The sequence below is a fragment of the Jaculus jaculus genome, chromosome 8 (assembly GCF_020740685.1).
Source record: "Jaculus jaculus isolate mJacJac1 chromosome 8, mJacJac1.mat.Y.cur, whole genome shotgun sequence".
Taxonomy (NCBI): domain Eukaryota; kingdom Metazoa; phylum Chordata; class Mammalia; order Rodentia; family Dipodidae; genus Jaculus; species Jaculus jaculus.
The window spans coordinates 32,447,943-32,474,954 of NC_059109.1; the positions used below are offsets into that span (position 1 = coordinate 32,447,943).

Below are 27,012 nucleotides of genomic sequence, written 5' to 3' on the forward strand. Positions count from 1 at the left end.
ACTCTCCCTCTTCCTCTCCCACTGTCTCTCTCTCTCTCTCCATCTGTCTCTAATAAATAAAAAAGTGAAAATAAAAATCTTAATAAAAAAAAAAGGATAAAGTGAGCTGAGCAGTAGCAGCACTGGTCACTCTCTAGTTCCTCACGTGCTGAATGTGACCAGCTGCCTCAAGCTCTGGCTGCCCTGCCTTCCCTGCCACGATGCTGCAACCAGGACCTGGAAGGTGGACTAAGCCCTTCCTCCCTTAAAGTGTTTCTTGTTTGCAATTTTGTCACAGCCACAGAAAGCTGACTCATCCAGCAAGGAAGGCATGGCTCTAGAAACAGGAAGTTAGCTGGTTACATGGCAGCCTGTGAGAGCAAACAGGAAGTGGGAACCGTCTATCAAACCTTAAGGCCCACCTCCGGTGGCATGCATCTTACAGCAAGGCTCCACAGCCTCACAAATGGTGCCACTAGTTGTGGAGCATGTGTTCAAATACATTGGCTGATGAGGAACATTTTACATGCAAACCACCATCAGCACAATATGTAAAGGTAGATATTTACTTATAAGTTGATTGTTTTATTACCTTTATGCTCACAGGTAGATTTCAGATTCCTGAAAGGAAGAATCCTGTAAGTGTTGATGTGTATCTTTAACTTGTTGACATAAATAAGCATCTAGTTCAAATATGAGATTACACATTCACTAGTTAAAGATGTGTTTCAATATTTGATTTCCTAACTTGAGTTTCTGTTCTGTGGGGCTATGGCTATTTTCAGAGATGTGTTTGGTTTTCTGTTAGGTAGGTTATTTCACATCTTTATTCTGGAAAGACTATTTGTAGATACTCAAACACAAGCTAGTTTTTCTTTTCTTTTTTCCTTTTTTGGTTTTCTGAGGTAGGGTCTTACTCTAGCTCAGGCTGACCTGGAATTCACTATGAGGTCTCAGGGTGGCCTTGAACTCATGGCAATCCTCCTATCTCTGCCTATTGAGTGCTAGGATTAAATACATGCACCACCACACCCGGCACAAACTAGTTTTTGATGTCTGTAGTTTTTAACTTACTATTTTGTGTTGTGTTGTTTTTTTGAGTCTATCTTGCTACGTAGTGTAGGATGGCTTCAAATTGCTGGGATTATAAGCATCTGCCACTATACCTAGCTTTTTTGGCTGTTGTTTGAAATAGGGTCTTGATACATAGCTCTAGCTGGCCTGGTACTCAAAATGTAGTACTCACACGTATATACCAGGCTGATTTTGATATACCTACCTTTATCTTTATTTTTTTCTATTGTAGTACTGAGGATGCAACTCAGACCTTTTAACTCCTGGCAATCCTTCTGCCTCAGCCTCCTACTTGCTTGGATCACAGCTATTTCTATGTATAATTGAACTAAGGTGAACTCAGGGAAAAAAAAGATGTTTGTGAAACTATTGAAAAATTTGGTATTTTGGTACTTAAAATAGATTTTGACATATGCATCGGTTTCTTTCTCATTACTTAGTAATAAAAACTTATATATAACTTTAATTCCTCCAAAACTTAACTACAAATAGCTTACTGTTGGCTGGAAGTCATATGAATAGTTTATTAACATATATCTTTTTCTTAAAATATATTTTTATTGTTTATTTGTGAGGAGAGGGAAAGAGAGAGAATGAAAATGAGAATATGAATGGGCATACCAGGGCCTTTAGCCATTGCAAATAACTCCAGACACATGTGCCTGTGCACAAGCTTTCTACCCTCAAAAGAGTGTGTGTCCTAAATTCTTGTGTTCGTTTAAAGCTTGGCCTCTCTGCTTAGGGAGAACCTTTGACTCCTTAACTCTTCACCTGAAGCCTCCATTAATCTTTCCATGGGCTCCCTCTAATGTCCCTTTCCTTCCTCGCTCCACTTATCCCTTTGGCTTCTCAGAGTTAAACACTCCTCCATATCTTTCCTGAAGTCAGACACTGAGCCAGAGCGGCCTCACCAAGCCAGCACTCCTCCATTCCTTACTGTAAGGTGGTTTCCAGGTGAAAAAAATAGAAAAATAGTTAATTGTTCTTTACTTGATGAAGATGTACTTGCAATCCACTGGCTTTTGAATAATTCTTAACCAGTGCAAACATAAGGTCCATTAGATCTTAGATCTTCCCCATGTCATTTTGTCCTCAAGGGAGTTAAACAAACTCTTTTTTTAAAGTTGTTTATATACCAGAAAGGGGGGGGGGGGACAAATGGGTGTGCCACGGCCTCCTGCTGTGGCAAACAAACTCCAGAGGCAGGCACCACTTTGTGCAGCTGGCTTTAAGTGGGTATTGGGGAATTGAACCTTGTTAGGCTTTGCAAGCAAGCACCTTTACCACTGAGCCATCTCTCCAGTCCCTTTAAAATTCTTTTAAATTATAATTTCAAACTAACTTATAAATTCATGGGTTTCATTGACATTTCCATACATTATCTTGAATTCACCTCCCTCCCCACTGCCTCCCCCTACCCTCCTCTGGCTGGTTTTCTTCCTCTTCTTCCTCTTCACAGATAAATTCTTTCTTAAATTTTCTTAATTATTTTCTTCTAAGCCTTTTTGTGGTAGGGGTTGTTTTCACTGGCATCTCTTGAATCAGATAATTTGCTCTTTCTTAACTTTTTCCTAAATAAAAAGCTAACATATAAGGATAGATGTGGATCATACTAAGTATTTTTATATATTTTATGTTATTTATTTATTTGACAGAGGGAGGGGGGAATGGGTGTGCCAAGGCCTCCAGCCACTGCAAATGAACTCAGATACGTGCACCTGGCTAACGTGGGTCCTGGGGAATCGAATCTGAGTCCTTTGGCTTAGCAGGCAAATGCTTTAACCACTAAGCCACCCCTTCAGCCCCTAAGTATTTTTATTAAGCAACATGTAACAAGTTAGCATTTGTCCCTACCACTGAGGGGAATCTGGGTCCTTTGGCTTACCAGGCAAATGCTTTAACCACTAAGCCATCCCTTCAGCCCCTAAGTATTTTTATTAAGCAACATGTAACAACTCAGTATTTGTCCCTACCACTGAGGGGAATGCTTAATAAAATTAGATGTGCAAGTTTTCTAAATTTTGATGTAGTTTTAAAAATTTATGTAAAATGCAAGACTTATGTGATATTAAACCTCATAGTCACTGAATTATATTGTTTTGTGAACAATATATAGGAACTTTTATTTTCTTATGTCTAAAATTGATGGTTTATAGTAAGACAAAGACATCACTTTTTAATTATCACTTGCCAACACAGGTTTCTAGGGCTTTTATTTCCATAAGGACTTCTGAAGAACTTTTAAAAACTTAATTAATTAATTTATTAGAGAATGGGCGCACCAGCGCCTCTAGCCACTGCAAATGAACTCCAGATGTTTGCGCCACCTCATGCATCTGGCTTACATGGGTACTAGGGAAATGAATGTGGGTCCTTAGGCTTTGTAGGCGAGCTCCTTAACCATTAAGCCATCTCTCTGGCCCCTGAGGAACTATTTTGATGGCAATATCACTGTTTCTTTTCATCCTCGGAATGTTGGCCATGTGAAAACAGGCCTAGACCAACAAGTCTCTTTAAAACTGAAAAGAGGGTTGGAGAGGTAGCTCAGCATTAGCCACTTGCTTTCAAAGCCTGCTCTCCTGTGTTTGATTCCCCAGTACCCACAAGGGCAGATGCACAAACTAGCACATGCGTCTGGAGTTCATTTGCAGTGGCTAGAGGCTCTTGTCCACCCATTCTCTCTGTTTCTGTTCTCTCCCTGCTTGCAAGTAAATAAAGTAAAATTTTAAAAAAGTATTAAAATAAACAACTGAAAAAGAACAGGATATGATGTCACATGCCTGTAACCTTAGTGCTTGGGAAGTTGAGAGGGAAACTCATGAGTTGGAGGGCAGCTTGGGCTACATTACTCATTCAAAGCAAGACTGGGCTGCATAGAAACCCTATCTCAACCACAAACAAACAAAAACAAAGGGCTGAGTGTGCAACTCATTAGTCGAGCACTTGCCTAGAGTAGGCTAGGTTCTGGATCCTATTCTTCTATAATTTGCACCCTAAAAGAATGAAATATTGAAAACATAACCTACATTATATATTTTTCCTCAATTTTTAGTTAGTTTTTGTTTTTCTTTTGAGGTAGTGTCTCACTCTAGCCCAGACTGACCTGGAGTTCACTATGCAGTCTCAGGCTGGCTTGGAACTCACAGCTATCCTCCTGCCTCTGCTTTCTGAGTTGAGTGCTAGGATTAAAGGTGTGCACCACCATGGCCAACTTAAGTTTTTAAATTTTATTTATTTATTTAAGAGGGAAGGTGATTGAGAGAGAGAGAGAGAGAGAGAAGGAGAGAAAGAGTGAGTAAATGAACTGCAAATGAACTCAAAATGCGTGTGCCACTTTGTGCATTTGGCTTTATCTACTTACTGGGGACCTGAACCCAAGCTTTGCAAGCAAGTACTTTAACAGCTGAGCCATTTTCCCAGCCCTCTATTCATTTAAAAAAATATTTTATTGGAGCTGGAGAGATGGCTTAGTGGTTAAGGCATATGCCTGCAAAGCCTAAGGACCTAGGTTCAATTCTACAGGTCCCATGTAAGCTAGGTGCACATGGTGGCACATGCGTCTGGAATTTGTTTGCAGTGGCTAGAGGTCCTGGCGCACCCATTCTCTCTCTCTCCCCCTCCCCATGTCTCTAATAAATAAATAATAAAGATAAATATTTTAAAAATATTTTTATTTATTTGTGAGAGGGAGAGAGAAAGAGAGAGAGAGAGAGAGGGAGAGAGAGAGAGAGAGAGAGAGAGAGAGAGAGAGAGAGAGAGAGAATGAGAGAGAATGGATGCAGCAGGGCCTCCAGCCACTGCAAGCGAATTCCAGATGCATGTGCAACCTTGTGCATCTCACTTACATGGGTCCTAGGGAATTGAACCTGAGTCCTTTGACTTTGCAGACAAGTGCCTTAACTCCAGCCATCTCAGCCCTCAGTTCTTAATTTGGAACTTTGCTTTTTCCAGAAAAATAGTAGTTCAGTTATTATTTGTTTTGTTATCCTATTGTCTGATTAAATAGTTCTCTGTTTAACTCAGTAAAAATAGACATTGAATTTCTCTAGCCTGCATCTCCAAAGGAAAAATGTACCACTGTCTATAACCACAATATTGTTACTGTCCCTTAGAAAACTAATAGTCATTTTCTAATATTAACTAATAATCAATCCATGATCTATGTTCAGATTTTCCATTCTTAAAACATCTTTTTAAGCTTTTTTAAAAAAATAAATAAGAATCCAGTCAAGTTTCATGATTTTTCTTTTTAAATTTAAAACAGTTGCTTTAGAGAAATATGGTTCATGCAATTGACCCTTTTGCAGAATGTTGGACATTCATCTTGTAAAATATCCCACAATCAGGATTTGTCTAATTCTTTCCTCATTTCTTAAAAAAATTCAAAATATACTCATAGAATTGTGGGTAAACAATGAGTGAAAGTTCACTTTCCCACCTGTAGGATTCTCAAAGTCTGGCTTTTTTGGTTTTCCAGTACTTATCTTTGTATATTGCCTCTAAGCCCAGTACCAGGACAATTTCCTGGCATTTTCCCAGATAATAGGAGTAAGGCTGGACTGTATCCATGTTAGGCAGTTCCATTGTCCCTATCACAGATCCCACACCTGGGTTTCAATTAAAAACATTATTGTTCACTTCCTCTCCTAAAAATATCACATGATGTAATTACCCTTGCTTTAGGAGATTGTGCTGTTTTCTACCATGTGAATGTATTGGCTATTAGGAAAGCATCCAGTTTAAAGCTCTTAGTCATCTAAGTGTTTGCCTGTAAAACCAAAGGACCTAGGTTCAATTCCCCAGGACCCAAGTCAGCCAGATGCAAAAGGTAGTGCGTGCATCTGGAGTTCATTTACAGTGGCTGAAGGTACTGGTGCGCCAATTATCTTTCTCTCCCTCACTCTTTCCCTCTCTCTTGGTCTCTGCCTCTATCTTGCTCTCAAATAAATAAAATAAAACAACCAAAAAACAAAAAGAAAATAAAGTTTAAAAATAGCAAAAAACAAAAAGTAAAAAACCCTGGTTTTTGAGTAATCAGGTTGTCGAAGACACAATACAGGGGTTGTTTGGTTTCTTATAGTTTATGTTCTTGATTTTTTCTTTCTTTCTTTCTTTCTTTCTTTTTTTTTTTTTTTGGTTTTTTAAGGTAGGGTCTCACTCTAGCCCAGGCTGACCTGGAATTCACTCTGTAGTCTCAGGGTGGCCTTGAACTCATGGTGATCCTCCTACCTCTGCCTCTCAAGTGCTGAGATTAAAGGCGTGAGCCACCACGCCCGGCTCTCTTTTCCTTATTTAAAAAAAAATTATTTATTTATTTGAGAGAGAGAGAGAGAGAGAGAGAGAGACAGACAGACAGATACAACAAGGCAGATAGAATGAGTATGGGTGCACCAGGGCTTCCTGCTACTTCAGATGAACTCCAGATGCGTGTGCCACTTTGTGCACCTGGCTTTACATGGGTACTGGGGAATGAAACCTGGGATATCAGACTTTGCAAGCAAGCACCATTAACACTGAGCCATCTCTCCAGCCCTCTCTCTCCTCCTCCCTCCTTCCCTCCATTCCTTTCTTCCTTCCTTTTTTCTTTCTTTCTTGGAAATGGAGATTCAGTATCAGTTCAGCGGGGGCTAACATACCTTTATGACCAAGAGGCCAGATGTTGCAAATACAATGTTCAAAGCCAATATTGTCTTTGCGTTCCCTCCTCTTTGCACCAGCCCTTCCTGTTTCTCTAGTATCAGCTCTCATGCTACTGGTGGAGGTGGTGACAGAGGATGGTGTTAGTTGGTGTCTTCCCCTGGGTTGTGATGTCTGGGAAGTCCATGTAGCAGTGAGCACAGTTTACGTGTAAATGCCAATTTGCTTTGCTAGGGAGAGAGGTTTCCATAGGTCCCACCAACTTTTCAGTGATACTCATTAGCATCAAACCGTCACAAACTCTGGCTTACATTTCATAGAGCCTTTGATACTTTCCCTGGACATTTTTTGTTGATAATCTTTTTGTACATTTGTTTTGAATTTAGAAATGTGTAAGAAAAAATGAAATATGTTAATAATCTTAGCCATTGTCTAGAGAGTGCCAGTTTACATACGCATGTGCAGGTGCACACACATGCACAGTTTCTTAAGGGAATTATTTTATATGAGTTATTCTTTGCTAAATATAGATCAACATTTGCCTTTAATTGCTGTACAGTCACCCATACTCTGGATATGTTATAATATATGCTATTGATGGACAAGAATATTTGTATTTTAACAGAGATCAAACTTTGGGAAACTTTGGGAAATAAGTTCAATGAGAAACAGGAACCTGGAGCTCTTGCTGCTCACAGAAGTGCTTTTTCTTTGTCCTCCCCTTTCAAGCTCTTCAACAAAGGTTAGACTCTAGACTTTGGGCCAGAAAACTGTTTGCTTTCCCTCAAACAAAACACAAGACTTCTCTCAAATTATTCTAGCCAGAAAGATAGTGACAGGATTCAAGTCAATGAAGAAATTATCTTTTCTTTTCTCTCTCTCTCTCTTTTTTTTATCTAGTTACCAATAATATGACCAGATTAGAAGCTGTGCCAGTCAACACCCTTGAGTCCGAGGTAGTAACTGTTCCCATCTGGCTACATGTGATTAATGGCGTTTATGTCATGGCATAAATCACATTTTGTCATTCAGTCAGCTGAGACTCCGTCCATTTAAAAAAAATTTACTCTGCATAAATCAATAGCCCCTGGTTTTTGGAAAGGAGCAGTTCTTTAATAGTTATCCCCATTGCTGTCTGAAAATATACTCAAATTACTGGTCTCACTAAAATAGTCCAGGCAATAAGAAATACAACCTCCTATAACCTTAAGTAAGGACAAGCAGGAAGTCATTGTAAGGACAATAGGAGACAACAGAGCAACCTAATATCTCCTTAAAGTCCTTAAGAATGTCTCCCTTCCCCACAGACCCAGCCAGCAACAAACCTCAGAGAGGTCGGGATGAATTTTCAGAAAAGCGTGGGGAAAGAAACTGGGTCAATAGTGCATTCTATGCCTGACCTAATGCCACTCACAGCTCTCCGTGGACTGCAGCATCAGTGTAGAAAATCAATTTTACTTACTTACTTGATTCAAGTTGGCCTACTACCTTATTGTCACTAGAAACATGTACAAAATTTAAATAAATAAATTAGCCAAGGTGATGAAATTGCTTCTAAAATAAAGTGGAAGAAGTTTTATGGGGGTGGGGGCTGGAAATAACCGAACTAAAGAAACCCCTTGCATGCCTCATTTTGGGGGAATACATGAGCTTTTAGAAATAATGACATTGAGCAAGCACAGATATGTGCTCAAACAGAATCAATAGACCAGATCAGCTGTCACTTATTTCATGTGCCTTGGGTCAGAGCTCTGGATGTCACTCTTGTGAGTCTTTTTTGCCAGGGCAGCCACTGCTTTTGTGAGCAGCCTAGTGTTTTCAGGGGAGCAAGCCTCACTGATTTCAAGCACTCCTCACTGATTTCGACCCTCAACTTGCTTCTTACATATCCGTGGCTGTAACTTTTCATTTCAGGAATTCAAGTCACACTAGTTTGGCATTTTCACCCCGAGCCTCAGGAAAGAGGAGTGGCGAGGGAAGACTTGCCTGTGATTTTTTTTATAACCTTGGTAGCAGCATTTTTCTTTAGTGAATCAGAACAACTGGCTAAGGAAGGAATAGCACCTTGTACCCCCCCCCCCCCCCCCACCATTTCAAGGAAGACGCGACCCTGCAGACCTCAAGCTCCTGGAACAACCTTGAGGCGGGTGTTTCCGTAAGCGCAGAGACCAGAGCCAGGCGAGCGCTTCCTGCCACTGCTGCATCATTCTCATTTACATTCTTGGCATCCGTTACTTACTAGAAGTTTAAATTATCTCAAGAACTCTAAACCGAGTTCAGATGTTTTATTGGCAGGCCTTGGGCTTCTGAAAACACTCTTTTGTGTCCTCCCCAGTCTCAAGAAAAGGCTCTTCTCCGAACCCGCCCTCCCTCCCTCCTGGCTCCTTTCTGGAAACCTGCTTCCGTCTCGTGTAGGAAATTGAGCCCCGAGGACCGAGAGTGGTCCAGGGCGGCGCGGCGGCGCACGACGGAAAGGAGCCGGCACTGGCATCCTGCGTTTGTGCTTTGTTTTCGGAACTTCGTGTTAGTTGCGCTAATGAATTAACCAGCGGCCCGTAATGGGAAATGTCCCCGCTGTCCTGGTGGGGGAGCCAGATACTGTAGGTTGGTCACGGGAAGGCTGTGCATTCTGGCTTCATTGTTGGGCCAGTCGTTTGTGATCCGGGGGCCGACCGCAGGCCACACACTCCTTGCGTACACATCCCCATGCGCGGGGGGCTGCCGGGCATCGCTTCTGCCCTCGCGCGCGTCGCCGAGGAAGGATGGTGAGCCCTGGGCTTCGCTGTGGTCGTGTTTTTGTGTGTTCCCAAACCTCGGAGGGCGATGCAGGATGCCAGACCCAGTCTGGAGGCGGGGAGTGGGGTTGGGAGGGGGGTGCAGCTGAATCTGGTCCTCTGTGAGCACTTCGCCGCCCTTCATGCATTTTCCTGTGTCATCCTCCAGAGTTCCGGGAACGCGTCCTACCGCTGCTCCATGTCTTCCTCTGCGGATTTTTCCGATGAGGACGACTTCAGCCAGAAATCCGGCTCCGCATCTCCAGCTCCTGGAGACACCTTGCCCTGGAATTTGCCCAAACATGAGAGATCAAAAAGAAAGATTCATGGGGGCTCCGTGCTGGACCCGGCCGAGAGGGCCGTGCTGAGGATAGCAGGTGAGTGGGGGAAGGGCGCGGGACTGGACTTGCATCTGTCCCCTGGGGGCTGCTCGCGTCTGCACGCTCCTGCACTGGGCCAAGTTCTTCCCCAGGATGAGGAGGAAGATGACCATGTTTACTTCGCACCGCGATCTGTCTGCCTGCTGGTGACTAAGCCTTTTGGCCCCGCTTTCTGGTTGGATGAGCTGAAATATTTGAAATACAAGCAGATATTCCCAGATATCTGCATTTAAACTTCCCTGTATACACACACTAGCTACGCACACAATCCCCAAACTATTAACGCCACTGATTGTGGGTTTGTAAAAAGCTGTGGGACCACAGCCTTCATTTTCATTTTTGCCCAGGAGCACTGAGCTACTCAGATTGAACCCAAGTAGATACTGGTTATTGATGGCCACGATCACAGATCATATTTCAGCAACTTGAATGTCTTTTTTTTTTTTTTTTTTAATGTAGTCCTGTCAGCATCATGTATCCTTAGTGCTTTTAACTGGATATCAGGCACTTCTGATTAATTCATACACGGGGAGGTGCCAATGTTTCTGTTCAGTTACAGGGTGTTTCCTTGCATTAGCTGAACCAGAAGCGATAGCTGAAAACTGAGAACACTGAGGAAGTCAGCCCTCCCACCCTTTAGTTGCAGGGTGGTTTGCAATGTGCAGTCTGTGCATGAGAGGGGCTTCTGGGATGGCTGTCCCTGCATTCCCTCAGTAGATTTTCTTCCCCCTCAGAGAGATGGTAACAGGGCAGGTTAGATGGTGTGTGTCCTTAGAGTCTCTTGCAAAGGCCAAAGGCCAGATGTTATTTGAGTTTGTGTTATCAGCTAGAGGTTCAGGCTCCCCTCCTACTTTTCACTCCAGGGTATTCTCTGTTTTGCTTCTCATGATAATGCCAAGTTGAGGCTTTTTCTCCCTGGTGTGGTGGTCAGAGTGTAGCCCCGCATTCCAGATTACAGCCATCTAGGCTGTGGGAGAGAACTTCCCTAGGGTTCCCCCAGTGGGATTTTCTGCCTAGGGGAAGAATAAACAGAGCCTGGCCCATAGTTAGGGTTTCTGGGCAACAGTTTTGAGCTTCTTTTGGCTTCGGCTGCAGGATGCTAGTTGATCTCATCCAGGCTTTGAGGAAGAGGGGTAGAGTAGGAAGGGGAGGAAGAGGGAGGATTGAGACTGTTTGGGAGCCAAGGGAGTGAGCAGAGATGGTTTTGGCCTTGGATCCCCTCCTAAGAACTGTTTAGTCACTCAGGCCTGTCTCCTTGTCTTGCTGAAACCCTCCTTCAAGTCTGAGGCTCAAGGAAGAGGATGGAAACTGTCCATACCAGATGTTTGGCTCAGCAGAAAGAGAACCTAGGTCGGGGGTGGGACATGTATATGAGTTATTGGGGCTATGGTAAACCTAGGGCATCAAAGCAGGATGCCTGTTTGTTTGTTTGTTTGTTTGTTTCTTTCTTTTGTTTTACATGTTTTTGTGGAAGGTGGATATTTTGTTTGGGTACTGAAGGGAGGGCTATAAAAGAAAGGCAAGGTAGGTATCTGTCAGTGGTAATGAGATTATATAATCTGGGAAGCACTTTGCCTACATCACAGGAAGTGATCTCATCCACCAGTGTACCCCGTAGGTGAGGAAGGAATGGAAGAATAGGGGTCAGCAGGTGTTAGTGATGTTTACCTTCTATGTCTCCTGAGTGCAGGGGTAATGTGATATTCATTGTTAAGTTCCCACTGAGTTTGTGGGGACAGCTATGAGATGGGCTGTTGAGGCCTCAAAGTTACCTACTTAAAAAAAATTATTTATTTATTTGCAAGTAGAGGGGAGGATGGGCATGCTATGGCCTCTTTCCTCTGAAATGAACTCCAGATGCATGTGTCACTTTGTTCATCCTGTTTTATGTGAGTACTGGGAAATAGAAATAGTACTGGGCTGTTAGACTTTGCAAGCAAGTGTCTATAACTGCTGAGCGATTTCTTCAAACCCAAAGTTATCCACTTTAAAAAATATTTTATTTATTTATTTGCAAGTATAGAGAGACAGAGCGAATGGGAACACCCAGGCATCTACACATTGCAAATGAACTCCAGATGCATGTGCCCCCCTGTGCATCTGGCTTATGTGGGTCCTGGTGAATCAAACCCGGATCTTCGGGCTCCTTAGGCATATGCCTTAACCACTGATCCATCTCTCCAACCCAAAATTATCTACTTTGAAATTTATACTAACTCTTCAAAAACCACGGAAAAAATGAAACAGCATAGAAGCATATGACTGTTTTAAAAATATTGGTCAATTAAATGCTTGCTGTACAATTGTCATTATGTCATATGTGTCATTAAACAATTGTCATATATGAAGGACACAATTGGAGACAGTCCACAAATGTCTGTTTAATTCCTGATGTGGCTGAGTTATGAGGTCAAATATATTATACATCAGACTGGTCACTGGTTACCCAGTGCTATGGACAGTTTGAAAACATGTCCATAAAACTTCCTTTTTTTTTTTTTTCGAGGTAGGGTCTCACTCTAGTCCAGGCTGACCTGGAATTCACTATGTAGTCTCAGGGTGGCCTTGAACTCATGGTGATTCTCTTGCCTCTGCCTCCCGGGTGCTGAGATTAAAGGTATGAACCACCATGCCCAGCTTCATAAAACTTCCACTTCTAAGCATATTATATATTTTCATGCTCTTCTTGAAATGTAGTCCCCCTTTGAAATTTGCCCTTTGTGAGGCGGGGTGCGGTTCAGAAATGGTGTGAGGATGTTTGTGGCATTTATTACTTAGTAAAAGAAGTGAGAGCTTAATAATTAAAAAAAAAATTTTTTAGGACATAGAAGTAGTAATGTTTGTGAAAATGTCTACTGAGTCAAAAAGGCCATATGGTCTGTAGGATACCTTAACTAATTCACACCCAAAATTACTTCTTGAGCTTCTGTGGGCACAAGGGAGACTAGCACATGGTTCTGCCTTTAAAAAGTCATAGTTTAGTAGAACAACGAATGTGTCGTCTGACAATTACAGCTTGGTTTGAGTGTTTGTTTTAATGGCTGGAAGTACCCAATACTAAAAGAACTCCAGGGGCTGGAGAAATGGCTTAGTGGTTAAGGCACTTGCCTGCAAAACTAAAGGACCTACGTTCAATTCCCCAGGACCCATGTTAGCCAGGTGCACAAGATGGCGCATGGGTCTAGAGTTCATTTGCAGTGGTTGAAGGCCCTGGTGCGTCCATTCTCTTTCTATCTGCCTCTCCCTCTTTCTCTTTGCTTCTTTTTCTCTGTCTCTCAAATAAATAAATAATAATAATAAAAAGAACTCCAGGGAAGCCAGGCATGGTGGCGCATGCCTTTAATCCCAGCACTTGGGAGGCAGAGGTAAGAGGATCGCTGTGAGTTCGAGGCCATCCTGAGACTCCATAGTGAATTTCAGGTCAGTCTGGGCCAGAGTGAGATCCTACCTTGAAAAAAAAAAGAACTCCAGGGGAGTCTAATTAATTTAGGGGAGAAGAGAGACATTGGAGGCTTCTCAAAGGTTTCTGAGAGGACGTGCTACTGAGCTGAGTTTTCGTGTGTTGTGTGCTTTTGCCTTGTATTCATGTGCTCTGGCGGCCATTCCTTTGGTGGTGTTCCTCAGGTGCTGTCCACTTTTTTTCAGACAAGGTCTCTTATTGGCCTGCAGCCAATTAGGCTGGCCACTGAGGCCCAGAGATCCACCTGTGTCTGCCTCTTCAGTACTGGGATTTCAAGCGTGTGGCTGGCATTCTTATGTGGGTTCATGTTTGTGAGGCAAGCACTTTACCAATTGAGCTATCTTCCCGGCCCTGAGATTTAAAGACCTTTTTGGAAATAGGATGGCAGAAAAGTCCTTTTCAAAGAGACGGAATGTCATGAACAAAGGTGATGGAGGAGTTTTATTTGAGGTTTTTGGAAACTCAAATGGTGTGTGTAGCTAAGCAAAGGGCTCGAAAGGGAATGGCTGCAACTGTGTGGGTGTTTGCAAGCAAGACTGAACTCATGGGACTGCTTATATCCACAAACGGTGGAGGACAAGTCAAAGATCTTCAAACATGCAGAGATATAATCAGGTTTGTGTTTTACTAAGTTATTGGCAATGGCGACACCTTTCTGACACTTTATATGTACACATAGGTATATATGAATATACTTATAATTTCTTTTTTTGTGATGCTGTGGGTCAAACCGAGGGCTTCACATATGTTGGGAAAGTGTCCTACCACTGAGGTAAACTCCCAGTTGCACTTTGTGTGTGTGTGTGTGTATTGAACTGAATAGTATAATTATTTCAACTCATTGCTCCTGGAGCCAAAAGAATACAAAATAAATAATGCATTTAAAAAACCCATTTAATAACAAAATGAAAACCAACACTTAGAAAAATTACATTAAAAATGGACAAAGAGTTCTGCTAATGTTCTATTTCTTGTTTCAAGTTCATTTTATAACAATACCACTATTTTATATATATATATATGTGTGATTTATTTCTTATATGTGTTAAATTTTGAATAATACACAATTTTCCCCCAGAATATTTGATGTGGTTTTGATGTTTCATTGATATGCAGCCCATGGATACAGAAAGCTGCAACATAATATTGAGTGAAAGAAGCCAAGAATGAATAAATGCCACATATTATTTATATTCTACTTTATTTATTTTTTATAATGTTCAATTTAATATATTATTTATTTGTTTATTTGAGAGAGATGTGGATATATACATATACATGTATATATATATGTGTGTGTGTGTGTGGAGAGAGAGAGAGAGAAGGGGGGGAAGGAAGGGAGGGAGGGAATGGATGTGCCAGGGCCTGTAGCCACTGCAAATGAACTTCAGACACCTGCACCACCTTGTGTATCTGGTTTATATGGGTCCTAGGGAATCAAACCTGGGTCCTCAGGTGTCACTGGCAAACACTTTAATTGTTAATCCATCTGTCCAGCCCCACTATATATATACACACACACACATATATATATAATTTTACTTTTATTTATTTGGCTTATGTGGGTCCTGGGGAATTGAACCTGGGTCCTTTGGCTTTTCAGGCAAATGCCTTAACCGCTAAGCCATCTCTCCAGTCATATGGGTCCGTAGGTTTTGCAGGCAAGCAAGCACCTTATCTGCTAAGTCATCTCTCCAACCCCACTTTATATTTTTAAAAGTGCTTTTTCAGGATGGGCTACATGGCTCAGTGCTCACTTCGAGTGTACAAGCCCTGGATTTAACCCCTCATACTTCAGAACAAAAAGTGCTTTAACATTTATTGTGGTTTCATTATATTAAATCTTAGACCATAGCATATTCACTTTCTATTTCTTAGGGTCAATGTGAGATTGAATGACAAGATGTAAGGAAAGGGGCTTTGTAGTATCTGTTATACAAATGCTCCCTTCCCACCTTGAGGCAGGTCTCACACTATCCCAGGCTGACCCGGAAGTCATTCTGTAGATAAGGCTAGCCTTGATCTCACAGTGATTCTTCTGCCTCAGCCTCACATGTGTTTTGGATTATAAGTGTGGGCCATCACTTCCAGCTTGTATAAATGCTTTTAATACATGAATAATACAGATGTGCTGTTGATAACTACAGTGTATGTTCTTTTCCCCCCCAGGTAGGGTTTCATTCTTCCAGGCTGACCTGGAAGTCACTATGTAGTCTTAGTGTGATCTCAAACTCTCAGTGATTCTCTAACCTCTGTCTCCCGAGTGCTGGGATTAAAGGCATGCACTACCATGCCCTGCACTATAGGGTATTATAAGTTGAGTTTTTAGTTTTGAAGTGGTTGTACAGATATATGGTGTATCAGTGAAAATGCTCTTTTAACATTATAGTTTTTGAAGTTAGAGGTGACTGATCAATTGAAGGATCAAATTTTGTAGTTAAGTGAGTTTGGATTTAATTCCCCTTCTGTTACTAAATAATTTTATTTTATTTAACTTATTTTTATGTCAGAGTTTTATGTAGCCTTGGCTGGCCATGAATCTACTCTGTAGCTGAGGCTAACTTGGAACTCCTGATCCACCTGAGTCTACCTCTAGTTGTGCTTTACTTGAACAATTTACTGAATTTATTTCTAGTATCTTTTTTAAATTTTTTTTGTTCATTTTTTATTTTTTATTTTATTTATTTGAGAGCGACAGACATAGAGAGAAAGACAGATAGAGGGAGAGAGAGAGAATGGGCGCGCCAGGGCTTCCAGCCTCTGCAAACGAACTCCAGACGCGTGCGCCCCCTTGTGCATCTGGCTAACGTGGGACCTGGGGAACTGAGCCTCGAACCGGAGTCCTTAGGCTTCACAGGCAAGCGCTTAACCGCTAAGCCATCTCTCCAGCCCTATTTCTAGTATCTTTATCAAGGGGTTATTGCTATGGGATTAAATGAGATGGTGAATGTAAAATGTTTTGAAAAATCCTAGCCACATGGAATATGCTCTATCAGTGATAGCTGTGTGCAGTTGAATAAATCTCCTTTAGGTCTCCAGTAGATAGTAGGTTTTCCCATTTTGGTTCAGAAATCCCAGTGAGAGAGAAGCCCCCAAGCTCACAGGGCTGGGACCCGAGTTCAGGCTTCTTGCAGCTGTGATTTTCTTCCCACTATCACAGTTCTAAGAATACTTGAGGCTTAGGCTGTTTTTACAAACTCCAAATGCTGTTTCTGCTCATTTTTAACTGGTGTCTTAAATGGACAGTTAAAATAAGTATCCCTCTTTCTCAAATAAATAAATAAATAAATAATAAATAAAATTGTGTGCTAGGTCTGAGTGCTGTTGGGTGTGGGACTCTGAAGAACACGGACTACGCCCGCAGTGAGGAAATCATTGTGAGTTCATAGACCTTTATATGTATATCTGCAAATGGGATCTTATTTCTTTCATTTCAAGGTGTCTCAAAGACTGTTATTTCACGAACATACTAATGTGTACATGAATGCTTACTGTGTAGGATTTACGAACAAATTTTAGTGATCTTCAAAGTATGGTGGGGCCAGGGACCAAACTCAGATTGAAGGCTAGTGATCAGAACAGCAAAGAGAGGTGGCTTGGTTTATTTAGAAGTAGGCCAATTCATCAGGAGGTGTTTATGGCTTTGATTTTATTGAAGTAAATTTTTATTTATTTATTTGAGAGAACAAGAGAAGGAAAGAGGGAGGGAGGGAAGGAGAGAGAGAGAGAGAGAGAGAGAGGGAGGGAAGGAGGGAGGGAGAGAATATGAATGAATATGGGTGTGCCAGGGCCTCCACCCACTGCAAATGAACTCCAGATGCATGCGCCACCTTGTGCATCTGGCTTATGTGGGTCCTGGGGAATAGAACCATAGTCCTTTGGATTTGCAGGCAAACGCCTTAACCACTAAGCCATCTCTCCAGCCCCATGAAAAACATTCTTTTTAAGAGTATTTCATCTTCCTCTAAAGCTAATGACAAAATGATCCTGGTTTCATAACATTCAACAACAAAAAAGAAGAATCAAGAGCAAAAGACCAGTTCATTTGAAAGGAGGATCTAGGGAAGGAAGATTTAGGGAAGGGGTGAGCTGACATAGATAAGGATAATCATTAATGTGCTGATTTATCTTATCACGATAATAGTCGCAGCAGCTTACGTGCCAGACCCTGTTCTAAAGCTCACTTAACCTTCACAAGTTAATGCGTTACCATCTTCATTTTTCCAATTACGAAATTCAAAGGTAACTTGCTCATGTCACTGTGAGCAGCCTAGGATTCCATCCAGGACAGCCATTGTTCTTAAATATATGCATTTACCAGCCGGGGTGCCAAGTTGGTTCCTGCAGGGGACTTTTAATCTCACTCACTTTACCATATGATAGATAAATTTAAGGAAACTGTATCTACATTACTTAGTTTAATGGGCACTAGTACTAGGCAGAGTCACTACTAGAGAGGAGGGAGCGAACTGCTGGGTTCTCCCCACAGAGCGCCGCCAGCAGATGCGCAGGCCGGCTCTGGGGGGCGGAAGGGAGGGACCGCGGGCTGGTCCTCCGGCAGCCGCCTAGTGGCCGCGAAGTCAGGCGCAGGCGCAGCGTGGCTGTCAGGCCCTGATGCGCGGAGTCACCTGCAGAGGCCACCTCGACCCCGGCTGTCCCCTGATTGCGGGTCCCACGCCCTCATCGCCCTGTGCTGACCCAGAGCGACCTGGGTCCTCCACTGCCTTAAGATGGTTTGGCAAAAGTGTTTTCCAACACCTCCCCCTGCGCGCCCCGCACTCCCCGGGGAGAGCCGCTAGCCTCCCCAGGGGCTGCGCACGCCCGCGGCCCCAGACCCGCAGGCTTTGTTGCCCAGGCACCTGTTGTGGTCCCCAAATAGAATCCTGGCGCTCGGGGATCCGGGGCTGGCAGCTGGGTCCGGGTGGGCGTGCTTGGCCGGCCGGGTCCCGGGGCGCGGGCGCGGGCTGGGCCGAGGGGAGGGGCGCGGCGCCGTCGGCAGGGAGCGCAGCCGGGGCGCTGGCCGCCGCGCCGCCCTCCCCCTGCCTCCTCCCGGCGCGCGCGGGCGGGCGGGCCTCTGCGGCGGGCGCGGCGGCCGGGCCATGCCGCAGATGCGCCGCGCAGCAGCCCGGCCGGAGGAGGCAGCGCGCCGGTGCTCCCGCAGCGCCCCCCGCCGCCCCGGCGCCGCCCGGAGCAGGCGCCCCTCGCTCGGCCCGGGGGGCGGCCGCACTGGGTCCCGGTGCCCGCGGCTCCCGGGCCCCTCGGCCGCCCGTCGCCGCCCGCGGACCGGCGCAGCTCGGCTGGCACTGAAGCCCGGCAGAGCTCGGGGCGGCCCCGGACCCCGATCGCCGGCCAGCGCCGTGCGCGGCCCATCGGGCCTGGGCGGTTCCCGGCGCTGCCCTGCGTCCCCCGGCCTCGGCCTCCGGCCCGCGGCGACGGTGCCCCGCTGCGCTCCTGCCCCGCGGCGCGGCTGGCTGACCGGCCCCGGGGGGCCCCGCTGACCATCGGGGACCGGCCGTCCGTCACCTCAACTTCGGCATGGCGGGCTACCTGTCCCCTGCCGCTTACCTGTATGTGGAGGAGCAGGAGTACCTCCAAGCCTACGAGGATGTCCTGGAGAGGTACAAAGGTGCGTGGTCCCCGAGGGGCCGCCGTTACCTGCCCGCACCCCAGCCAGCGCCGCGTGGGCACGGGGAAACAGGTGTCTGCACCAGGCCAAGGTGCCTCGCTCGGTATTCAGGACCCCAAAGCAGTCCGGGGTGACCCGGGGCCCAGAGATGCCGGATAGGCAGTGGGATGGGGGAGGTGGTTCCTGAGAAGCACTTGGTGTCCCCATCCCTTTGTAAAAGCTCCTAAGCATTGAGCTCAACCATAATTCTTTCCCGGAGGGTGGAGACCATTGTCTGGTATGGGATTTCTAAACCTTTGCTACTTCTCCTGCCTGGCATAGGGTTTACTAACCCTATAAAGAAGGTTTTCGTGTCCTTGAGTACACAGATCCTTCCACCGAGAGCATCATTACAACAGCTTTTCTTTCTTTCTTTCTTTTTTTTTTTGTGTGTTACTCATTTGAGGAAGTTTATGGTTTGAGATTATCTACTTATTCTCATATAGTGCAAATTTATCTTAATATACCATCATTATAGACTTCAATAAGTGAGTTGGTTGTAAATTTAAATGTAACGAATTCGATTTTACGATGTCTTTCTGCCATCATTTAGGTTCAGGAAATTGCGTGCCAACTTGATAAATACGGATATTTTAGTATTATGTTTACTTTGACTTTAAAGTTAACTATGTTACCCAAAACAGTAGTTTCACTTTCCCATGTGAGGAGTCTTTCTATCTCTTGAATGTATTTTAAGTGTGTATATACCGACCGACCACTTATTGTGACCCCATAAACAATCTCCACAGGGTGTGGCTCACAAATATATTTAAAATGTTAGTAGCTTTTCTTTGGTAACTAAATTGCTGAAAATTGAATGAGATTACATTGCTAAACAAGATGGATGTAGTTTATCAGTACAAAGCAGAAGTCTAAAATTCTAAAGTGAACAGCAAAATCCCAATGCGCCCAATAGCTTTAAGTCTTCCCACAATTAAATGTTGTCCCATTCTGGAATATATTTTATAACTAGAATTCTTGCAATTGTCATGGATTTGTAAACAGCACAACTAGAATTCCTTTGTGTCAAGACTAATACGGGTAATATTGCCATTGAGAAAGCACAGGGGTATTTTAGGCTAACAGATATTTGTGGCATTTGTTTGTGTATAATGTAACGGAGGTTTGACCCGTCTCTCCATTTTAAAATATAGTTCTTTACTCAGTACTCTCCAGAACATTACAAATGAGAAATATTGCAGTATAGGGTTGTAAGTTGTATAAGTCAGAAAGGTCTAGATTATATTTGTCTTTTATCTTTTGAAAAAAATACAGCTATATGATTTTTTTTGTTGTTGTTGTTGTTGTTACATCAGGTTGGACACCGGTGATAGGTAGATAATCTCAGGTGACTGAAAAGAGAAATAATGGAAATGCTGATTTGAGGTGTCTTGAGGAAGCAGACATTGTTTTATGTGTGTTTTTATTTGCCTTTTAAGTAAAAGATCTGGTCATTGTACTTGTCACTATACTTCATTGTAATCCCAGCCTTACTGTAAGTATTGCAACTCAGACACCTACTTCTTTAGGCATTTTGCCCAAGATTTCACTGAAAAAAGTGAGGAGATATTTCCTTCGTTTTCTTAGTAATTTTGAAATGATTAGGTCATCAAATTGCATTTGGCTTTGTCTATGTTCTGTGTTTCATTTAGTCTTGGAAAGGACAGGAATCATGTTGGCTGGTTATTTCATGAAAAGCTGGAGTCCTGGAAAACCCATTGTTTCCTGATGTGTTTTGAAGTCAGCTTTGATTTCCCATCAGTGTCCAATGCGATGACTTCACTGCAACACTTATTATTCTGATGACTTGCTATGGGGGCTGATCTAATCAGAAAAGAATTGCAGGCTTTGAATAGGGAGTGTTAGCTTGATAAACTTTCAAAGTACAGTTGCTTGCTTTTTGAAGTCATACTATATTCATATTTTATGTTCCCATTTGAACTGAAGAGATATTATTTTGATTTTTATTCTGACAAAGTCCTTGGTTACAGAATGAGTTTGCATTCATCTGGAGTGTTACTGGGTTGCCAAGTTATCATATGTGTCAGCTGTTGAGTAGTGTAAGTGGTAGAGTCAACTGGAGCAAATTCAAAATTGGCCTGTCGTCAACTAGAATTGTAATAAACTGTCATGTTAGGAATTATGAATATTAGGTTTGGAAGTTGAGAGTTTTGTTAGGCCTAGTCCCCAGATGGTCTTGGGAGGACTTTAAACTAGGCCCTCTGTAGCAAACAAGAATAGTGGTGAAGGAGCCCTGATTATTTATGGTGTGGTCTATTCTTGTGTGTAGCTTTGGTCCTTTTGCATCTGAATAAAAATGGGTAACTTTGCAGAATTAGAATAGTACAGAAGGAGTTGTTTTCTTAGGAGAAAAGCTCAGTGTTCTGATTCGTATTCTCATCTGGTTACTTGTAAAATATATGCATAGTCAAAATATTCCAGATTTAAAACAATCATGATTTCAGTTGATACCATAAAGTCAAGGCAAATAATGATATTTAAAAAATGCACTTATTAATTATTGTTATGTTAGAAATTCCCAACATCAAATGCCTTTCTATCTCTAGTAAATTATGACACATTATATGAAATTATTTTACTGCCTTAGCAGAAAAGCTACAGAATGGTCTGTCTTTCTTCTAGAGAAAAGAAAATTGATTTTGTTGAATCATCTAGTTTCCACTTTAACCTGTGCAGTGCTGCAGTTTGCATTTATCATGGATCTTGTTTTCCCGACATACTCTTGTATGAGAAAATGATAAGAATCAGTAAATTTTATTCTGTATAGTTTTGACTTAACTTTTAAGATGGTAAATTATTAAGGTCCAACAAAATAATTATTCTTTTGGGCTGGAGAGATGGCTTAGTGGTTAAGCGTTTGTCTGTGAAACCAAAGGACCCAGGTTTGATTCCCCAGGACCCACATTAGCCAGATGCACAAGGTGGCACATGCATCTGGAGTTTGTTGCAGTGGCTGGAAGCCCTGGTGCACCCATTCTCTCTCTCTGCCTTCTTCTCTTGTCTGTTGCTCTCAAATAAATTAAAAAATTATTTTATTGATTTGAAAATTTATTTGTTGTCTCCACACAACTGAGGAAACATCACATTGTCATTTTCTGTGATAGCTAATGCATGATTTGATTATTTACCTATAATACAGCTAAAAAATAAAATAAAACATTATTTGGAGCTCAGGTTGTTTTCTGTTTTCCACAAATATTTGCATAATTACAATGTACTATAGTCTTCATTTTCAGCTCAGCTTTATAGACTTACATAGACATGCTATTGGTAAAACTCTAGTAATTCTACTTTAAACCATCTCTGGTGCTCAGATGAACTGAATGCTGGAGTAAAAGGTTGGAAGAAATGTTCTATGTGGCACCTCATCAGTCATTTGAATGCTAGAGTAACAGGTTGGTCTCTTGGTTAGTGGCTTTCAGCTGGTTTTCAGGATTTGGCACAAACTTGATTTCTCATTCCCTCTGCTCATGCTGTGTTCATGGTTTAATAGTGAGTGAACTTTATCCTGTGTCATGATAATGTAATGGCATAGGTAGTTGAGAATAGACTTTTTTTTTTTTTGTTAAAAATAGGCTTAGAGCTGGAGAGATGGCTTATTGGTTAAGGTGCTTTGCCTGAGAAACCTAAGGATCCAGGCTCAACTCCCCAGAACCCATGTAAGCCAGGTGCACAAGATGGTGCATGTGCACAGGTGGCTTATGTGTCTGAACTTCGTTTGCAGTGGTTAGAGGGCCTGGCATGCCAGTTCCCCACACCCCCTCAGTTTTGCTGGGAGATTCAGGGCAGGCAGGGTAGGGCTATTAAAAGGCTTCTCCATTTGCCAGAGTGACCCAGACTTCTGTGTTTCTGCTTAGCCAGTGCGGGAGGTGATTATTCAGTAATTACAAGATGGCTTCTGCTTTGCCTTTGCATCTCAATTCCATGCTTGAACTGTTTGATGGACCACCGTTGTGTGCAAGCTGGGAGATGTTGAATTTTAAACAGAAGCCATCTAGTGTCCTGAACAAAATTGAAGTTACATTTGTATAGAATAATGAAAGAATGGCTACTGGCTTTGCAGTCTGAGGTGCCTGGTACCCAGGGGCTAACTGTTTGTGCTGAAATTGAAGCCCTGAAGCTTTAAACAAGTTAACAAGCATAACATAACATATTGGCTTCAGGAGAGTTGGAGGACCTGTCTGGGCCTCCCTGAACTCTCTGATGGTCTTCAGAATGACATCATCGAATGTTTAAAATGTTTTTCAAGTCTGGCATGGTGGTGTACGTCTTTAATCCCAGGACTTGGGAGGCAGAAGTAGGAGGAGAGCTTTTAGTTCAAGACCACCCTGGAAATAAAGAACAAGTGCCAGGTCAGCCTGGGCTAGAATGAGACCCTACCTCAGACAAACAAAATAGTTTTACAAAATGGATTTGAATAGTAATTTCCATTAAATAATTAGAATTTAACTATGTCAAATAACTTATTGCCTCACACCATAATAATCATGATCATTTGATTATGTGAACAGTGATCAGATTTTGTTAGTAAATTTAACTTTGAATTTCTAATATAAACTGATGATTTTTTCATTTTCTTAGTTCTGACTTAAATCAGATTCTTCAAAAGGAAAGCTGTATGTTTTTTAAAGTGTTTAGGATCTGTGGTTTCAATTTGGGCAGTGTGAAAATGCTTACTTTCTGTCTCAACAGTTTTGGACAGTGACTGCAAGGAGAAGGGCTAAGAATAATTTATTGTCTCTTTGTTATTTTGTAGTCAGGCAATAAAGCTTTTGTATTTCTGCCTTTGGACTCATGGTTCCCATGAGGGTGGCTTTGTGGGGAGCTGGAGTGTTTGACCAAGCCTCATGGAATTGGACGTGATGGGGGATGGGGAGATGGCGCATCAGTTAAAGTGCTTGCTTGCAAAGCCTACCAGCCCAGGTTCTATACCTTAGCACCCACATACATGCAACTGGTGTTTGTTTGCGGTGGCAAGAGACCCTGGTGTGCCCATATGTACACATGTATAAGGGAAATAGATGAATGTTAAAAAAAAAGGAATTGGGGCTGGAGAGATGGCTTAGCAGTCAAGGCACTTGCCTGTGCAGCCTAAGGACTCACATTTGACTCTCCAGGTGCCAAGTGAGGCAGATGCATAGTGATGCAAGCAGGCAAGGTCACACATATGCACAAGTGGCACACAAGTCTGGAGTTTGCAGTGGCTGGAGGCTCTGGCACATCAATTTTTTTTTCTCTTTCTCTCTCATTTTCACATAAAAGTAAAAAAAAAAAATAGAAAAGTAAAAGGCAGTCTGTTTGGCTTGCCTCAAAAGAAGAAAGAAAGAAAGAAAAGAAAAGAAAGAAAGGGAGAAAAAGTGAAATTGGAGATGAAAACATTTCAAGTCACATAGGCAGCGCTGAGATGGAGTCCCTGGGTGCTCTGTTCACTTTTGCTTAGTTCTGTGCCTGAGTGAAGGAGGGAGCCCTTGCCCGGGTCATGTGACTCTCAGCTCCATGAACAACTGCACAGTGAGAAGGTGGCTTGAGGCTTCTAGTGCCTGTCATTTCGTATGAATTAAACAGAAACCATAGATGTGCCTCTTCTGTCTGGAATGGCTTTTCAAGAATAAGGACGGGGCTGGAGAGATGGCTTAGCGGTTAAGCGCTTGCCTATGAAGCCTAAGGACCCCGGTTCGAGGCTCGGTTCCCCAGGTCCCACGTTAGCCAGATGCACAAGGGGGCGCACGCATCTGGAGTTCGTTTGCAGAGGCTGGAAGCCCTGGCACGCCCATTCTCTCTCTCTCCCTCTATCTGTCTTTCTCTCTGTGTCTCTTTCAAATAAATAAATAAATAAAAAATTAAAAAAAAATAAGGACGTCTGTGCCCATTTCTCAGCTCTTAGTGATTTTGTGATTACATTCTGTGTGCTTCTGAGGAGGAATTTCAGACCTTGGCTTGACTGTGCCGCTTCTGTAAGTGATTAAGTTAGTTTCAATGCAGTTTTATTTGCTGTTGTTTTCTATTCTATTTTCTTTTTTAAAATTTATTTACTCGATAGGAAGAGAGACAGAGAAAATGTGTGCGTTATGGTTTCTTGCCACTGCAAATGAACTCCAGATGCACGCGCCCCATTGTGCATCTTGCTTTTCATGGGGCCTGGGTGATTGAACTTGGGCCAGTAGACTTTGCAAGCAAGTGTCGTCAACCACGAAATCATCTCCCCAGTCGCCACCTTACTTTTGTGTCACACTGAGAGAGGAAGCAAAGAAATCTGTTTGTATTGCGTTGTATTTAGAGTCAAATGATCTTACTCTTGTGAGGAGGCAAAATTAATCATGGAAGAAAATAATCCGGAGAGATCAGTCCCCATCCATTGCCGTGACTGTGGAGTCCATTTTGAACATTGGGCTGGAATGTACATCAGGCTTAAGTAGTCTGAGTGTCTAGAAGTTAGATGGAAATGGTTGAATGGTGGAGGTTATGTTGGACCAGATTGAAGAGGGTCTTCAATGCCATTCCCAGGACCACACCTCATGTTTAATTTTTATTATTTGTTTATGAGAGAGAGAGAATATGAGCTGAGCATGTCAGGGCCTCCTGCCACCGCAAACGAGCTCCAGATCCATGTGCCAGTTTGTGCATCTGGCTTTATGTGGAATCTGTGGAATAGAACCCAGACTGCCAGGCTTTAACCAAGGAGCTCTCTCTCCAGTCCTTTATGTTTAATTTGAAAGTTGGGGAGCCCATGATGACCAGCTGCAGGACCTCATTAGTGCAGTGAGAGGCAGCAATGTGGAAGATTTGACAGAAGAGAGGTGTCCCAGAAAACTCTTCTTGGGGACTCATGAACACACGTGTGTTCACCCCAGATAGGGCTCTGGAAGACATACCAAAGTACAAAAACCAGCACCCAAAGTAGTTTTGGCAACCCAGTGAGCTTATTGGAGTCTCTCACAGAGCAGGGCTGCGTATGGGAGCGCGGCGGACTCCAGGCGGCTGCGTCTCCAGAGCTCTCGGCACAGCCTTTGGCAGATCCTCTGGTCAGTCTCTTCCTCAAGTCCATGTTCTCCCTGATTTGCTTTTAGGGTGCGTCTTGCAGCTTTTTCCCCACACGTGTTGACCTCCCGAGTCTCCAGAGCCGTCTTCCTTCCTTCAGGTGGGAATAGTTCAATTTGGAGGAACTTGTTGTACCACAGAGGGAAAGGGAGACCACTATAGAATTGTAATGGTTTCTAGCTCTCTTTATAGCCACTGCCATTTTACAAAGAACACGAAGGTTTCGTGGAGTCAGTTTTGTTGACACGGTATAGCTTTAAGTGCCTTTGGCATCAACTGTATGTTTGACATAAGCTGTGTATTTTGAGCGTGGTTACATTGACAAGAAAATGTTGCCACTAGTTCTTTGGGACTATTTTTATTGGGAACTTGATTTTTGTTAAAATTACAACTTTCTGAAGTAAGGTAAATGGATGTATTAAGTAAAAATTAATAGTTCACAAATTCATAAATATTATTTCAATTAAAAGTCTTAGATTTTAGAGTTTGAACTGCTTTATCTTAGCTGGATTATAAATTCTAATTATTAGATATCCATGAAAATGAAGGGAAATTTTAATGTGAGCATTTCTAGTATATATTTAAGTTGCTGAATCATTGAAAAGAATGAAGTTTTTGTAAATGTTGATAGTGCCTGTGGCTGCTTTGGTGCATGTCTGAAAAGTTTCTTGGACAGAATTGTCAGAGTTGACAAAGTCTTGATATTTTTTCTTCCCCTCCTCTCCCTCCCCTCTCTCTTCCCTCCCTCCCTTCCTCTCTCTTCCCTCTCTCCCTTCCTTCCCCTCTAATCCTGCTTATCCTTTCTTCTCTCCGTCTCTTCTTACCAGTAGGCTAGTTTTTATATCAGGTTTAGATTTAAAGAAACACTGAGCAGAAAGTACATAGTTTCCTAATACTTCCCACCTTCTCCCTGACACATTTGTTATAATTGATGACCCAATACTGAGATCTTGTTATTGACCAAGATCACAGTTTATATTAGGT

The 27,012-nt window shown here is 42.8% G+C and overlaps 1 protein-coding gene across 10 annotated transcripts in view; it reads left to right on the forward strand.

Moving 5' to 3' along the window:
- The window catches only part of Dst (dystonin), a 430,289-nt gene that overhangs the window by 70,300 nt on the left and 332,977 nt on the right, over nt 1-27,012 (forward strand). For 5 of the 10 annotated variants that reach the window (XM_045156178.1, XM_045156180.1, XM_004668209.3 and 2 more), the window contains exon 4: nt 9,634-9,841. In XM_045156178.1, coding sequence (XP_045012113.1) covers nt 9,634-9,841 — 208 coding nt within the window. Of the gene's footprint in view, nt 1-9,633; nt 9,842-18,824; nt 18,931-27,012 lie in introns of those variants that run through there. The other 5 variants (XM_045156184.1, XM_045156185.1, XM_004668210.2 and 2 more) reach the window with 1 other exon arrangement.